Source organism: Pristis pectinata, chromosome 23 (assembly GCF_009764475.1).
Source record: "Pristis pectinata isolate sPriPec2 chromosome 23, sPriPec2.1.pri, whole genome shotgun sequence".
In the NCBI taxonomy this organism is placed as follows: Eukaryota; Metazoa; Chordata; class Chondrichthyes; order Rhinopristiformes; family Pristidae; genus Pristis; species Pristis pectinata.
This window is the reverse complement of record NC_067427.1, coordinates 19,035,478-19,053,123: the sequence shown is the minus strand read 5'-3', so window position 1 is coordinate 19,053,123 and position 17,646 is coordinate 19,035,478. Positions and strand designations below refer to the sequence as shown.

The 17,646-nt window shown below is 44.3% G+C and overlaps 1 protein-coding gene across 2 annotated transcripts; it reads left to right on the top strand.

Annotated features, from left to right (window-relative positions):
- The first annotated feature begins 5,811 nt into the window (after window positions 1-5,811).
- LOC127582107 (surfeit locus protein 1) lies at window positions 5,812-16,505 on the top strand. Of its 2 annotated transcripts, none has more exons than XM_052037120.1 (9): window positions 5,812-6,047; window positions 7,971-8,046; window positions 9,195-9,322; window positions 10,930-11,012; window positions 11,858-12,049; window positions 12,712-12,784; window positions 13,448-13,610; window positions 15,483-15,564; window positions 16,310-16,505. In XM_052037120.1, the coding sequence occupies exons 1-9, from the start codon at window positions 6,006-6,008 to the stop codon at window positions 16,374-16,376; spliced, it is 906 nt and encodes a 301-aa protein (XP_051893080.1). In that variant the 5' UTR covers window positions 5,812-6,005; the 3' UTR covers window positions 16,377-16,505. The 2 variants fall into 2 exon arrangements, with proteins under 2 accessions (XP_051893080.1, XP_051893081.1); XM_052037121.1 differs by having other exon boundaries at window positions 5,976-6,047; window positions 9,195-9,318.
- Window positions 16,506-17,646: the final 1,141 nt, after the last annotated feature.

Sequence of the window (17,646 nt, the reverse complement as noted above, 5' to 3'; positions counted from 1 at the left end):
CAGAGATAAGTTAGACAGACCCTTTCAACAGCCAGTCATTTTATTTGAGGGTCCCAACTAGAACTGTTTTCCTTAGAGTAGAGAAGGTTAAGTGAAGATTTAATAGAAGTGTACAAAATTAAGATAAGGAGAAAGTATTTCCACTAACAAAAGGTTCAGTAACCATAGATTTGAGAACATGTGGAATAAGAAAATGAGGAGGAGACATTTGGTCTCACAATCCTGTTCCATCTTTGTGTGAAATCAAGGCTGATCTGCATCATAACTCATGATATATGCCTTTATCCCAAATCCATTTTGAGGCAACCAACTAGCTTCCTAGGACATTTTGAAGGGTAGTTAAGAGTGGGCATGGATTATTTAAATAAATAAATTTAAACCACCCTTCCCCCCACCTGTTGAAACCACAATGCTAACATACCCCTGAAACCTCCAAGGATAGAGGGAAACGGATAGGCGAAGGAGAATAATTGAACAGTGCTTTCAATGGACTCTATACTTTATGTCTGACTTCACAATATTTCTAGGTGATGTAAGTAGCCACAGGACAATTAATTAATTACCAGATTAGAGAAAAAAATAAATGAAAACAGTGATTTTTGTTTGTAATTACACAATTTCTACACAGAATGGAAAAATAAACCAGAGATGAGATAATGTAATCCACTACTCCCAACAAAATATAATTGCATTGCTCGCAGGTGTTTAGTACCTACAGTAAAATTTTTAAAAAGCTTTTAACATAATGGTGATTCACAAGAGGTTGGTATTCAGGAAAGCTAACAGCATGTGTATTGCTTGGGGAATTGATTACAAATGTCAGGAGGCTTTGCCTCAGGTAGACCACTTCTGGAGTTAATACTCTTTAAAGAAGGAGTATTGGTCTCCTTATTTAAGGAAGGATGTCAATGTGTTGGAAGCAGTTCAGAGGGTCACTACACCAGTACCTGGAATGGGCAGATTGTCTTTTGAGGAAGGGTTGGACAGATTAGGCTTGTATCCACTGGACTAAGAGGGGACTTGATTGAAACATACAAAGTCCTGAGGGGTCTTGACAAGGTCAATGCGAAGAGGAGGTTTCCTCTTATGAGAGAATCTAGAACTAGAAATCACTGTTTAAAAAAGGGGTCACTCAATTAAGATAAATAAGGCATTTTTTTTTCTCTCAAAGGGTGACAGAAGCAAAATCTTCAAGGACAAGGATAGATAGATAATTGATAAGCAAATGGGTGAAAGGATACCCAGGAAGGTGGGAATGTAGGGTTGTCAGATCAGCCATGGAATGATGGAGCAGGCTTGAGGGGCCAAGTGACCCACTCCTGCTCCTAATTCATATTTTTGTATATTAATAAATGAAGAATCCGAATCACTAATGCCCATTGATATACCTGGAGATGTTTGGAGCCGTCTGTACAATTGTTTTATTAAAGTTTTAAAGTTTGGAATTTCATCCTAAAATTGTTAGAGCATGAAATTGAAAAAATAACTCCTTGATCTACTTCAAAACAGTGAGTGGATTTCTCTTATAATCGTCTGAAAGGGCATGGATGAGGTTTAATTTTTGTCAGCTGTATAGTCAGCTGTGTATTGTCAGGGTGATAGTCAGCTGTGAGTTTGAGGACGTAGGTTAAAGCTCCATTCTAGAGATTTCAGTATAAAATTCAGACCAAGACTCCAGTGCAATTCAGACCATGCAAAATGGTCCTTGAAACCTTTCCCTTTGACCAAGCTTTTGGTTCCCTGTCCTTTTATTTCCATACTTAGTTCAGTGTTGGCATTTTACTAATTTAAAGGTATTGTATAATAACTTTATTCTAATTCTATCACAACTATTAATTTCTGTTGATTCTATATCATTTTTTGCTTTGTACCGTCTAATCCTCCACTTTCACAACTAATTTATCGGGAGATACCCCGTAATCAATGCTGAAGATGTGTAAGTATTACATAATTGTGTGTCCTGGTTATAATGCACAGACACTGGCGACTGGAAATCCTATGATTTTCCACAGCATTTTTATGCACTGCCTTTTAGTTTGTTATCTGACAGCCAATTGCTAATTAGAAACTTTGTGCATGCAGAGTTCACTTTGGTAAGTTGTAATGCAGGTCACCATGTGTTTGATGGACTTATGCACGGAGAATGTAAGGCATACAGCACGTGCACAGCATGAGTGGCATAGCTGCTGCAATATTCTGATGTGAATACATATTTAGGACAGCCTGGAATTCAAACTCAGGAGCAGGCCTCTTCCTGTGCAGATTACACCATTCAGCCTAACCTGTGCTGCCACCTGGAAGACTTGCAAAGGAGTGATGCCATAAATCATCTCAGGTGGGCCTGATTGCTTGCACCTCAATGGTCAGTCTTTCTTTCCTTACGGGGAGCTCTGAGTACCACGATCCCTGCTCCACCTGCCCACCTCATGTTGCTTGATGTCCCAAAGATGTGTGTCTCAACACTTCAACTCCATTACGCATCCACCACTTAAAGACCGAATCTGTCCCAGATTGGGAACTGCTGGTTTAAGTGCTCCTGCCATACTGGATACAGTAAAACTCCGATAATCCAGCACCCTTGGGACTTTGGCAGTGCTGCACTAGCAGATTTTGCAGACTATCAAATGTTACTCATATTATCTCAACACATTTTTATTTCACTTTTTTTAACGTGTCACACAGCAGTATAATATTTTTTTCGGTGAACCCAGTGAGTTTAAACAAAGCCAAAATATACAAGTGCTCCAATTTTAACTCCAGCCACAAAATTACCCATGCAGTGTTCACGACTCTGTTCCTAGTTCCAGCCACATTCCCAGTTATACACAGCCCAACTTAGTGTATTAATGAGCGGGCCAAATGTCACAGATTTACTGTATTGTGCTGTGCTGCAATTCTCTGCTTCTCACATGGCATAACAACTAATGTGCAGTTTCTTCACATAGTCACACAGAGGGTCCAGAATTCATGACTCTAATGTGCAAAAGGCATGTACATTGCACATGATTGCACTCCCTTGGCTTTGCCTGGCACAGGGACATGTCTCTGAAGCTGTCAAAGTTAACTTCCTCTTTTATACGCAAAAGAATTTAAAGAGTTGATGTATTTGAGATGGTCATCCATCAAGTGATGTTTATCAGTAATATTGCACACATTTTTTTTTCTCCTGGAATTAAGGGCATGAAACCAATTAAAGAAAAGACAAATGGACCAAAAGAAGCCAAAAGCATCAAAGAAAATGCATCAAAGCTGAAGTGGAATGCAATTGGATTCAGTTCCTACTGACGTTTATTGTTTGGTAAAGGCAAGAAAGTAACCTAGAAATATTGTAAAATGGAAATACTGTAAATCAAAACACTGTGAACTCCCAGAGCTGTAATGCTGGAACACTGTAGATCACAAAAACTGTAAATTCCAAAACTGAAGATACCTAAAACCATGAACTCAATCATTCGAAATGTCAGCCCCTGCGAAGCTGAGGTTAGGTTTCAACTCTTCCAGATTCCCCCAGTCACACAGACCATGAACGTTGTGCAGAAACGTGCAGAGCAACAGGTTCTCTGATGATGGTTCTTTGCTCCTTAGTCATCCTGTGATGAAAGAGGGATGAGCGGAAGCAAGTAGATGTCTCTGTTTGAAGATGAAACAAATATACAGAAAGTTTAAAAGTTGTTTTAAGAATAACGTTGAGGTTATATATGTTATCTTAGTGTTTCATTTTGGGCATAACATAACAGAAAGTTTATATTGCGTTATCAGGATATGAGCAGAACGTGACAGTCAAATAAACGTTCCCTGAAGTAATTGGAAGTTATTATGAATAAAGTAAATATAATGACTGTCTTGTGACAGGCAATGAATAGAGCCTACCATTAGCAAGATGTGCTTTTTTCCATTTAATGTCAACAGATATGTTAAGTTACAAGTTGACAGTGCGAGGTGGAAACAGCAAGGTGCACTCGGTGAGATAGGTAAACAGAGCAAGCAGCAGCATAAACCCTGACCAAACACACTGAAAGAATGTGAAATGAACTTGGATGCAAGTGTAGACGGGAGTGCATGAATTCAGTATTCAACAAAGAAATACAAAGAAAAATTGAACTATGAGAGAAAATGGAGACAGAAATCTCCGCCTATTAAACCATGAATGTGATTTTACACATGATGGTTATCTTTTGAAAGTGGTAGAGAGCTTTTTAACAAAACTTTCCCTTTCTCTCTTTTTTCCCTTCTCTATTAATCATTTTGTAAACATAAATTGACATTGAGTTCACCTACTCTATTTTATATTTTCTTCTAATTTCTCATTTCAAATTTCTGCTCATTTCACCAATTTATGGTGAGTTTAGTATATAAGTACAGGAACTTTATGTTATTCAATGTATTATGCAACTAGTGGAAAGAGAAGGAAAAAATAATTAGGTACAGGAGTAGACCACATTGCCCCCCATGCCTGCATGAAAATTTGATTAGATTTTCAACATTGTACATCTTCCCATAAGCCTTGTTTCTCCCAGTGCCCAAAACCTTTCTTGGCAGGCTTGAATATACTTAAAGACCGATCATCCACAGCCTTCAGGTACAGAATCCCAGGGATTGGCAAAGTAAAACAATACCATGTAAATAATCAGGTCAGGCAACATTTGCAAAGCGAGTAACTCGAATTAATTGGAAGTTATTATTGACAACAAATATATAAAGGTTTTGTCAATTATCTTTCACCTGATGAAACTCTGATTCTCATTTCATATATGTGGCCTGATCTATTGAGGGTCTCCAGCATTCTGTGTTAATTAAACTTTCTAGCGTTAAATTAAGCAAAAATTTACACCTCCCAAAAATAAATGATGCCTCTTGTGTGTCATAAATGGCTGATCCCTTTTCTCTGACACCATGACCCTTAGTTCAAAATTTTCTAGCCAGGGATTTTATTCTGTCAAGCCATCTAACATTTTATTTTATATTTTGAAAATATCATGTCTCATTTAACTACATTTCAGAAAATATTATCCATTCATAGGGCAAAATCCTCATCCCAGGAATCAATACAATGAACCTTCACTGTACGTCTCTAAAACAGCCATATCATTACTTTGGGTAAAGGAAACCAAAACTACACAGTAAAAGAGAAAAGGGACAACTAGTCAATGAAAAGCAAAATCATCTTTGACCAAGAACATATAAATTATGAATATTAATTTTTCAGCATCGGAGGAGAGAATTTGTCGTCAATATTCAGGAAAGTGGAAAAGAATTCTGATGTATTACTTTCCCTCCTTGCAGTGCTTTGAATTCTCAGACAGCAAATGCCCTCTGGAACTGATACCTAAATTGGGGAAGTTGATTATTTGATGTGTGGACAGTAACACTGAGCTTGAAGCTACCGTCATACTGTTCTTGCAGCAGAGGTGATTGGACAATGATCAAGAATCAGGACTTACTGCCCCTTCCTTTGTCTGTAACTCTGAAGTTGCCCTCATTTTTCACCTCGGGATGTGAAAAAGCAATTGAACTTAATTATTGGACATTAGATTAGTATTGGGAATTGAACAATGATCAGTAGAAAGAATCATGCCTAATTCACTCATCAGTAAGCCAGTGATTTAGAGGCCTAATCTAGATGACCTGATGTGGCATTCGGGCTTCCTCTGGTCGTCCGTGGTTATATACCAACTCCCATGCAGTGTAATTGTTGTTAAAAATAATGTACACCAGGCTGCACTTCCCTCTCCTCCCATGTTGCCCAGCTGACCTCCTTAAATATCAGGACGAACCTCCAACAAACTTGCAAAATGGCCAAAGACTGATCAACAGAGACGGACCTCAGCCCTGGGGTGAGATTTAAACAGGGCAGCAGGGTGGATGTGAAACGCTGCAGGAGACGGAGGAGCGCGTCCCCTCCCGGAGACGAGCGCCTCCCAGACCCAGCCTCCCTCACAGCCCCTCCCGCTGTGGTCGGCGGCCGCAACCCGGAAGCGTCGCCGTGTTTCCGCTTGCACAGGAGAATGTTGCAGATGATCCGGAGGTGGCGGCCCTTCGGGCCCTGGGTGAGTTCAGCCCCGCGATCGGGGGCCGCGGGTGGTGGGCTGCCGTCCGTCATCGAGCTCTTGCTCGGTGCCCAGTGAGACCGCTCGCAGTGCACCCCTTGGTGCCGGATGTTTCACGCACCGCCATTACCTGTTGTCCCCGTTACACTCAGTGCTGCTTAGGAAACACTGATTCATTCCAGCACTCTCAGTCACACCAAATATTTCTTGGTCCCTGCCTGTCTTGGCCATCGGGAGTAGTTTCTTCCGTGTTGGTCAGATGACAGGTGGAGTTTGAAACACCCTGGCTCTCCATTCTGCATCTATTCATAATTTACTCATTTGAACAGAAAGCTGAAAGATATGTGTGTTCTGCACTATATGCAATCTTAGTGTGTACAAGGTAGGCATGCTCTATACCTCACTGAAACTCTAACATACAGTACTTCATCCACATACAGAGGTTGAACAGCCAATTCAGTGGGCACGATATCAGGCTTCCTCCACCACACAGAGCTGGACTGTAACTGTTTGCTTCTTGGTATTGGTATTGGTTTATTATTGTCACTTGTACCGAGGTACAGTGAAAAACTTGTCTTGCATAACGATCGTACAAGTCAATTCATTACACAGTGCAGTTACATTGAGTTAGTACAGAGTTCATTGAGGTAGTATAGGTAAAAACGGTAACAGTACAGAGTAAAGTGTCACAGCTACAGAGAAAGTGCAGTGCAATAAGGTGCAAGGTCACAACAAGGTAGATTGTGGTAGAAGGTAATACGATAAGAGTCCTTCTTATCGTATTAGGGAACTGCTCAATAGTCTCATCACAGTGGGGGTAGAAGCTGTCCCTAAGCCTGGTGGGACGTGCCCTTAGGTACGTACCACCAGGTGGTGTGTATCTTCTGCCTGATGGAAGAGAAGAGAGAATGACCCAGGTGGGTGGGGTCTTTGATTATGCTGGCTGCTGCACCAAGGCAGCGAGAGGTAAAGACAGAGTCCACACTTCTTAGTGTGAAGGTGCTTCATTCACTTTGCAAGAGTTTACTTTTGTAAATTACCAGGAGGAAATTCATCCCAGCCTCCTTCACTTTATTAATGTGCGAGGGGTCAGGGGAACAGTTATGATGGGTACACATCTGCCTTTGTATGTCACAGGGGTACAGCCTTGGTGAATACAGCTCTGTCATTTCATACCACAGGTGCAGCACCGGTGGATACAGATCTGTCAGTGCACACCACTAGACTACAGTCTTGCTGTGTACAGATCTGTCACTGTGTACCATCGGGGTACAGGTTGGTCACTGTGTACCAGTTGGGTTGTCACTTTATTGCTCCAGGTTTGGTGAAGGGTTGTCATTGGGAGTATGTGTAATATTGATTACATCTCCCATTTTCCCAATGCAACATTTTTACGTCAGAGATAGTCATGGAAAATACAGCATGGAAACAGAACTCTCGGCCCACCGAGCAGCACTGACCATCAACCACTCATTTATACCAATTCCACACATTTATTCTCCCCACATTCCCAACAACCCACCCAGATTCTACCACTCACCTGCCCACTAAGGACAATTTAGAGCAACCAATTAACCTACCAACCTGCATATCTTTCGGATGTGGGAGGAGACCGGAGCACCTGGGGAAACCCACCCAGTCACAGCAAGAACATGCAAACTCCACACATTACAGGAGGTCAGGAGTGAACCCAGGTCACTGGAGCTGTGAGGCAGCAACCCTACCATTTGAACCACTCTTTTGTACCTCAAGTTTTCAAAGAGCCAAAACCAAGAGGGTGGGCCAAATGGCCTCCTTCTGAACTGTAGCTCCTGGAATCAGTGTGAGAGGAAACAATGGACAGTAGAGCGAAGGTACACACACAAAACCACTGATGTTAGGCCCCTTCAAAACTTTCTTCAGTCTTCTCTTTTTGTTCCACAGATACTGAATAATTGCTCAGCAGAAGTCACCCGTGATAGCCACCTGATCTTGCCCTTTGCCACAGGGAAGACTAAAGGTAAGCAAGTACTGTGCAGCCACAGCAAGGAAGTGTCTGCAGTGACTTGCAACATGATACTTCTAACATAGCGCACTGCACCACAGATAGAGACAGTAGGAGAAAGTGACCAAACGTTTGGGCAAAGACTGGGTTTTTATGTGGTAGCTTAAAGAAGATGTTTAGGAAGCTTTGGGCCTTGGTAAATAAAGGCATAATGGAGTAAGTAAAACTGAGAGGGCTGTGGGGCTGGAGGAGGTTGGAGATCAGGGGGAGGGCTGGAGGAGGTTGGAGATCAGGGGGAGGGCTGGAGGAGGTTGGAGATCAGGGGGAGGGCTGGAGGAGGTTGGAGATCAGGGGGAGGGCTGGAGGAGGTTGGGAGTTCAGGGGGAGGGCTGGAGGAGGTTGGAGATCAGGGGGGAGGGCTGTGGGGCTGATGAATGGAGATGAGGAGGGTAAATAAAGTAGAAGCAGGAGTGAGCTCCGTGGTGCCTTGAGCCGGCTCTACCGTCCGTTGAGCTCACACTTAAACTGATCACTGTCTTCGACTCCACTTACCAAGCTCATCCCCAGAAGCCAGGATTCCTCTGTAGTGCAAAATTCCGTCACAGCAGTTACAATCATTCCCAACCCCCTGAGAGAAGTCAGTCGGCATCCCAACGTTAGGGTGGCACAGTAGGTAGTTCTGCTGCCCCACTGCTCCAGGACCCCTGCCTCCAGTCCTGACCTCGGGTGCCGTCTGTGGGCAGTTTGCATGTTCTCCATGTGACAGTATGGGTTTTCCCCAGGTGCTCCAGTTTCTTCTTGCACCCCAAAGATGTGCAGATTGGGAGGTTAATTGGGTGCAAGTTGCCCCTTACCTAGGTAAGTAACAGGAGAGTCTGGGGGAGTTAATGGGCATATGAGAGAGAATCGGCTACAGAAGAATGAATGGGACTGATGGGAACGTTGAGGGGACTGACAGAGACTCCACTCCAACTGGCCTCCTGCATTGTAATAAGTATGTTTCAGTAGAGCAACCTTTATCCCGAGAGTATTATTCCTATTTCTGGAGCCCTTCATCAGGGGAAACATCCTCGAAACATCCACTCAGTTGTGCGGCTGATGGAGGTAAGGGCAGTGATGAAGCTCAGACCCTGCTATTACTCAAGGCTGTGTTTGTAACTCAGGGACTGTTGTGAGACATAATGTGGCATGCAACTCCACGGCAACCATTTCCGAGGGCTCCGAGGACTCCTTTCTGAAGTGGACCCTGCTTCTGATCCCAGTCGCCACCTTTGGTCTCGGAACCTGGCAGGTATCACGGCCGCTCGGTACATGTTCACACACTGTGGTGAGGGGTGATCGATGTGCAGGATGAGTGTGGAGAGTCAGAGCAGAGGATGGGAGCCATTGTAGGGCCAGGGTTACAAGAGGGCGAGTGGGTCGGGGGGAACAAGTGTGGAGCTCAAGGTTCCTCGTTGGTGGGTGGAAGGGTTCAGGAACTGGGATGGGGTGAGGGGTCATTGTATGGTGTAGGGGTCAGGGTGAGTTTCAACGCTTCATTGTGGGGGGTGGGGGTGGGGGTCAGGGATCAGGCTGAGTTTCTGCTGTCGTTGTGGGATTGTTCCAGGGAGCTGGGTTTGGCCTGGGGTGGCAGGTCAAAGGAACGTAAGAAATAAAAGCAGGAGTAAGTGCTCCAACCCCTCTCACTGCTCCAGCATGCAATCAGATCATGGCTGATGAAAACCAAACAACTGCAGATGCTGGAAATCTGAAATAGCAACTGAAAATGCTGGAAACTCTCAGCAGCTCAGACAGCCTCTGTGGAAAGGCAAAGTTAATGTTTCGGGTCTGAACTGGCCTGTGGGTCGTAGCTGATCTTTTACTGTTCTTCAGCACTTAACCCACATCCCTTGTTTCTCTTCATACCTAAAAATCTGTTGATCTCTGCCTTGACCATTCTCAGTGACTGAGCCTCCACAGCCCTCTCGGGTAGAGAATTCCAATAATTCACCACCTTCTGGGTGAAGAAACTTCTTCTCGCAGTTGAGACATGAGGCCTCGGGGTTTGACACCCCACCAGGGGTCATCAACTCTGCATCCACCATGTCAGGCCCAACAGGAGTTTTGCATGTTTCAACAAGATCATGTCTCCAATTCTTCTGAACTCAGGCGAGTGTCGGCCCAGACTGCATACTGTCTCATCGCAGGACAAACCTGCCACCTCGGGAATCAGTCTGGGGAATCTTTACTTCATTCCCTCTATCACAGATATCCCCTTCCTTGGGTAGGGAGACCAGACCTGTATGCAAGTTTCCAGATGTATTCTTACCAGGACTCTATGTAATTGGAGAAAGTATCTCTCCTCTTGCAGTCAAATCCTCTTACAATAACTGCCAATGTATTATTTGTCTGAATTGCTTGCTGTACCTGCACATTTAGTTTTGTGTACAAGGACACATGGGTGTCTGTGAACATCAGTGTCACCATGTAAATAATACTCTGGCAGTTACTGTGAGAGATCAGAGATTGTAGGAGTCAGTGATTGCAGGGGATGGTGGTTATTGAGGGGTTCAGGGATCAAATTGGGGTTGGCAGTCATTGTGAAGTTTCTGGCAGTCTGTGTGCAGTGTCAGTGACCGTGGAGCCAATGGTGATTGTGGGGTTAAGGGTCACTCTGGAGGTCAGAGATCTGAGTGCAGTGGAATGACTAATTCGTGCTGACATTTACACTCTGCAAGGTCACTTCAGAGAAGGACGTTATGCCCCATTACTCCAATATCCCTGCCCCACTCCAGTCTGGATCTAGTTGTGTTTATAGATCAGGTCACTGTGCAGGTCCAAGTCTCCGTCTTGCGGCGTCCTGAGCCTTGGCCCGTTGGGCTGCACTGTCTGTCTCTGACACTTTCACTCTCCATTTAGGTTCAACGTCGGAAATGGAAACTGCAGCTAATCAAGGAACTGAAAGAAAGGAGCCGCTTGGACCCTGTGCCCCTTCCCCTGGAGTAAGTAAAACTGACATCATCCTCCTTTCCTGGAGTAACACTAAACCCTCTCCCCACGCTCCCCCCACCCCCCCCCCTCCCACCCTTGCCCCTGGAGTTACACTGACCCATGCTGCCCTTTCCCTGGCATAACACTGCCCCTCCCCTCCCCATCCCACCCCTGCCCCTGGCGTAAGGAATGCTTAACTTTGACATAAAAACAGAAAATGTTGGAAGCATTCAGCAGGTCAGACAGCATCTGTGGAGAGAGGAACAGTTAACGTTTCAGGTCGATGACCTTTCGTCAGAGGAAACCTGAAATGGTAACTCTTGTCTTGTTCTGCTGGACCCATGGGGTATTTCCAGCACTTCCTCTCATTATTTCAGATTTGCAGCTTTTTGCCTTCTACATACCTAACCTTCGATCCCAAAATATAATTGATTCACTGCCCATTAAGTAACACTGACTTCCCACCTGTAAACTCGGGAGTAACTCTGTCTCCTGTGCTTGAGGAAGGGTGAACTCTGCCCCTGCAAGAAGTAACTGACCCCTTGCTCTTGAATTAACTCTGACTTTCAGCAGTTCACATAATAATTATTCTTTTGATATCCTTAAAACCAGATCAGTACAGCCGATCCTCAACGCCTGGCTGTCTAATCCTTTGCTCTGACCATCTGAGCCTCATCCTCTGTCCATTTCCTCCACTGACTGGCCAGTGTTGGGGTGATAAGTCAAAGGACAAAGTGCAATGACCCCTCACATTGATGAGTAACTGTTCAAGTCCAGGATCTAGTTTTGCGGCTTGTTTTATTAAACCATTTCCATGGTTACGCCATTTCTTACCTTTGTGTGCTGTGCCCCACAGCCAACTGGAAGTGAAGAAGCTGGAGTACCGGCGGGTGATGGTACGCGGGAGGTTTGACCACTCCAGGGAGCTCTACATCATGCCCCGCTCGATGGTGGACCCTGACAGGGAGGCACGAGAGGCGGGGCGCCTGACCTCCAGCGGAGACACCGGCGCCAATGTGGTCACACCGTTTGACTGCACAGACCTGGGGTACGTTGCAGGCACAGTCGGTCCCTGCAGTCCAAGCACCTGAAGGGGCCAAGAAGGAACCATTCAGCCCCTTGAGTCTATTAAACTGGAACAGCAGGAAGACATTCAGTCCCCTGAATCCGTTACACAGGAACATGAGGAGATCCTCAGATAGAATCCAAGAGGTCAAAAGTCACTAACACTCCTCATTTGTCTCTCTCAAACTGAGGTGTTTATATTTTATATTAATGTTCAACAGCAGAAAAAACAGCTGAACATCAAGTATTTTAAGGACAGTTTCTCCTCTGGAAAAGCTGGCATCCAATTCACAGCTCCCCACAGGGTCATGTCTGTGTACTGGGATGTTTCTTTATTCGAATCCTGCCCTCACCATGAGCAGCTGACAGTCACTGACAGTTAACTGCTGCTCAGTGACCCCATGTGGTAGGGGTTAGATTGACACTCCCTCTACACTCGCTCCATCAAAGCCTCCAAGGTGGATTAGTATGGCTTATAGTATGGCTTAACTGGAAGCTCAGACTGTGATCAATACAACAGTTTTCCCATCCTTCAGTCCTCCTCTGGCCTGGCCCAACAGGACTGATGGTAAAACTCTGAGCTCACGGCCAATACATTGCACCATGACCTCCAGATGAACTGGGTTTGTTCTTTTTTCCTTTCAGAGTGCGGATCCTTGTGAACAGGGGCTTTGTACCTAGAAAGAAGATCAATCCAGAAACGAGGACAAAAGGACAGGTGAGGGGGAGTGAAGATTAGGGGCATTTGAAGGGTAAAAGGAAATTCAGTGGCTGGGTAGCATCCCTGATGTGAAGCATGGGAAAGGATTCCGGGGGTAGGTAGACCCCAGTGAGGGCCTTTGCTCAGATGTGTTTTGGGGTTTGTGGTGTGGAGGTGCTCCATTGGCTGTGGCACTGCCTATTGTTGCCAATAGAATGAGAGAGCTCAGATTTGGGGATCATTTTTCTATTGACCATATTTTTTATTTCAAAAATAAACTTTATTCACAATAAAAAATATATATAATCGAATAAACAGTGCAAAACTCTTTACATTCTTAGTGTCAATACTTTCAGTAGTGTTAACACATTGCTTACATAGTACCATTGCAACTCGTGTGGACTCCTGGGGTGATACACCCTTCCATTGTTTAAGGGCTTCCCCACCAGACACAACCCCTCGATGTCCAGTAGCGGAAGGACCCTAGACTTCCCCACAGAACCTTTGCGTGACCTTTTCAGAGAAGTCAGGCCCAAATTGTAGACTGCCACAGATGGACAGGGTGGGTCTGGGTTGATATTGATGGGACCGTCTCTACATTGTTAATGGTAGCTTGGCTCTGCAACTCTGAGGAGCTGTGAGGCTTTTCCTCAGGAACTCATATGTTAACTCTCCTCCTAGATTACAGATGAGGTGGAGCTGGTTGGGGTCATTCGATTGTCTGAAACGCGCAAACCATTCACACCGCAGAATGACATTGGGAAGAACTGCTGGCACTACCGTGACTTAGAGGCAATGGCACAGATTGCAGACACAGAACCCATCCTCATTGATGCAGACTTTGGTAAGACATGTTGGTCATAAGGTATCAGCAGTGCTAGTGCTATCCTGTCAGTGGGGCGGTACCGAGGGAACTCTCTGCTTTCTGCTGGGGAAGGTGCAGTTGGAAGTGGAGTTGTCTGTGAACGTTGCCCTGTTGGAAGTGCCGTCCCATGGGAGCACTAGATTGTCAAAGAGGTAAAATGAGGCAGTGCTGCACTGTCAGAGGGGAGTGTACTGTACTGAGGGAGTGCTTCATTCTTGGATGGCAGCTATTAAGCGAAAGCAGTATTGTGAGAGGTTTAATACTGTTGCCCAGATTCCAATTCAAGAGACAAATATTTCTTATGGAAAGGGGAGCATGGAAAGTGTCCTGGACTAATATTAATCCCTACGAGACTAAGTTGGATGACCTAGTCATTCTGATATTGCTGTCTGTCAGAGCTTAGAGTGTACCAATTCCTTTACAAAAATGACATTTCATAAGAGCTTTGGGACAGCCTGAAGTTTTGAAGACAAAGGATTTTCTTTCTTTAATATATTTCTTTTGGAATTTGGCTATCTGATATTGCTGAGGGAACAGTACAGGACACCCGCTCCTCCTGTCCAACTGATCACACAGTTATCCTGGATGTGAATGGGGTTCTGCTGCATGGCTCATTGAGGAAGTACCAGGCCTGATCAGCTCCAATTTACCTTTCCTGTAGCCTCTCAATTAAAGAATAGAAGCTGGGTCCTGTTCCACTCACCTCTCCAGTCAAAAACCCTGCCAATAATTACACCAGCACAGATAGAGCCATATCTTCTTCAACCATGACCAAGATTGTGATGGGTTAGCAAGGTGTGAATGTGTAATAGACTACAAGTGCTCTTGCTCTTTGCTGTTCAGTCAGCTGTTTGCTATAGGCCCCAACATGTGCTCCATCCTGCACCCAACTCAGCAGCTGATGGCATTGTCAAATGGGACCATAGAATTCACAGTGTAAAAACCAGTTAGTCTAACTGGTCCTTGCCAGATTTTGTGCTCCACATCACATCAAAAAGTCCTTGTACTCTCTCCTTCAAGTGTTTATAAAACGTTGTCCTAAATGCATCTTTGCATTTCACCTCAACCCCTCCAGGAGGTAGAGACTTGCACATTCCCTTCTGTCACTGATGAAGACGTGTCCCTCTACACCCCCAACTGGAAGTTAGTAGATATCTGGTATTTGGTTCTAGTCTCACCCATGTAGAAACAGCTTCTCTGCATCTCCCCAGTCAAATTCCTTCATGATCTTAAGACCTCCATCATAACACCCATCAGTCTTTGAGAGGAGAGCCCAAGCCAGCTCAGTGCATCCTGAGCAGTGCTTACAGTCTCTCAGTTCTGGCATCATTATAACAAATCTCTTCTGCACTTTCTCCAGTTTCTCTATTTTTTTTAAACAATGTGATGATCAACTCTTCAAAATACTCCTACAATCTCACCCAAGAATCTGTACAGGTTTAACATAACTTCTCTCCTGTTTAATTATATCCCTCTAGAAAGCAACCCCATGCTCCTATAAGCCCTTGCTTTACTACTTTAATGATTTGTGTACCTGTACTCCCAGCTCCTCTGCTTCCCAACACTAGTTAAAAGAAATTGTGGCATCTTTATTCTTCCTCACAAAATAGACCAACGTGAAGTTACCACTGATGGGTGGGATGGGAGGCACGAATGTGCAGGATGGTGTGGGTGACAGTAACAGTGGTGGCCCAGGGGCAGCAGCATTCCTGTCTCCATTTAGAGTTTTGACAAAATTAACTACGCACATCACGAATACTTGATGGGTGGTGAAGCACCTTCGGATGATCTGAGCAGATACTGCAGAAATGTGTCCCCTTGTATATCTGACTGTAGCACCATTTCTTACAGACAGCACAGTCCCTGGAGGCCCTGTTGGTGGGCAGACTCGTGTCACCTTGAGGAATGAGCACCTGCAGTACATACTAACCTGGTAAGACCATGACAATTAGCCTAGGTTGTGTCTTGGTCAAAGGGCAATTTCACTCAAAGGGAAGTTATTGCAAGCTCTAATCTCTTAAGTAGCAGATACTGAAGGGCCTAAAGGTACAGTGGTTACCAGACTAGTAACCAGCAGGTTTGATTTTGTGGCTACGGGAGCAGGTCAGAAAGTGACACAGCTTCTGATACCCCAAACCTGTTCCACTACCAGCAAGGATACCTAATGATGGGCAATAGTGCAGGCCTTGCCAGCAACACTTACATCTTTAAGAAATTGATACAGGAATCAATACCGGTCAAAGCTACAGTTGGAGCAGCTGTGTTGAATAAAATTCCATTGTTTTAAGAGAACGGGATGGAACAGACCTCAGTCCTGATTGTCAGTCATGTACAATGCACACCTCTTCACAACTTGATTTCTCTCTTGCTTGTTAAATACACATTATTCTTGCCCTCAAGTTAAATTCTTACTGGTCAGGGGGGATTTCTCCTGAATTCCCTATTGGGTTCATTATTGACTGCCTTATTTTCCTGCGCTCTAGATTTGTTCTTCCCAACAAGTGGGAACATCTCCCTGTCTGTTCCATCAAAGCCCTTTGATAATTATTAGTAATCCATCATTAGGTCATTTATCAGCTCCACTTTTCCAGGCAAGAACCTCAATTTGTTCAGTCTTTCTGACAGGTTATATCTTATCAATTCTGCTACAATCAATGAATTGTGTTTTTATTTGAAAGGTATGGGCTTTGTGCCGCTACCTCCTATATGTGGTTCCAGAAGTTCATACGGAAAGTCCCTGCTTAGAGACAAAGTGAACGCATGTCAGCAGAGCTTCTGGAAATCCATTCTACCTGCTGCATGCTTTTTCACCAAATGGGAAATGTTACAATCATGCTGTGCATATTCACAATAAAATTTGTTTATCAAACTACAGTCTGGCCCTCTGGATTATCAATGACTGACTTCCACTATAATTTGGTAGGTTCTTAAAATGGCTAGTAGTGAGCCAACTGTGGGAACCATGGACTCTTCCAGGGTTGGAGGTGGTGATGCTCCCAAGCATAGGCGCTGAATTTTGAGCAGCCATGGACCAGATTCCCAGGAATCAGTGAGGTTACATTTCAAGGGTTTGAAAATATCCTTTTAGTTTTTCCTCCATTGAGTTGGTAATCTCTATGACAGAGCTTAGAATAATCCATCAGGCATTTAAAGGTGACCAGCCCAATATAGCAACAAGGATTTGCAGAAACAAGAGTTGGTGTTATTTTTCCAGTGCCCTGAAAGTAGGAACCACTGCTTGGTGAAAGCAGACATCACTGCACCAGAATACCCTTTAGTTGATTGAGAAGAGCTTTTGCACAAAACGCATGGTCCACCAGGCAGCACTGATTACAGACCTGAATGCTTCCAAAGCTTACAGCAGGGATCTGACACCACTAGCGGAAAATATCAAATATATTTTGCTAGGAACAAGCCATTCAGCCCAACTGTTCCTTCCCAGCAATAGCAACATTATTAATGACTCTGTTCTTAAAATGGTCAAGCTTTGGAATTTACAAACTGTGGCAAAATCCTTACAACAGCTCTACACAAGTTCCCAGCAAAACAATCACCACAGGCTCTGCAGCTGTTTTCTTTCAATTACTCTTCAACTCATTATTTTGCCACTTATCAACACTACATTAACCCATTAACTGGGCACCACATCTTTGTTATGTGGAAGGAAACCAAATGACTAACAGAAACCCACAGGTACAGAGATGTGATAAAAAGTCAAGGAACAGCCACTCAGAAGGCACAATAACTGGGTGATTTTGGACAGATTAACAGCAGATGCTGGTTACCTGCCTTAGTACTCATGGCCTTTGAACTGGAGTGGCCCCAGGGATCTTAGTGACAGTGTTTGGACACTAGCAATGTTCCAGTATGAACTAGCTAAATGAAGCAGTTATGGCAGCTTGTTAGGTCAGATACAGCAAAATCAAAATCTTTTCCCATACTATGCATGGAAAGTGCCTGCAGAAACCCAATGAATGCTGAGACAAAAAAACCTGTTCACAAGAAGTGTGGCTGA

Bases quoted from the DNA above. Each gene is read 5' to 3' on its own strand.
- LOC127582107 (XM_052037120.1), top strand. From the start codon at position 6,006: ATGTTGCAGATGATCCGGAGGTGGCGGCCCTTCGGGCCCTGG. The intron at 12,785-13,447 runs GTGAGGGGGAGT...CTCTCCTCCTAG, and splicing joins AAACGAGGACAAAAGGACAG to ATTACAGATGAGGTGGAGCT. The intron at 13,611-15,482 runs GTAAGACATGTT...CATTTCTTACAG, and splicing joins CCTCATTGATGCAGACTTTG to ACAGCACAGTCCCTGGAGGC.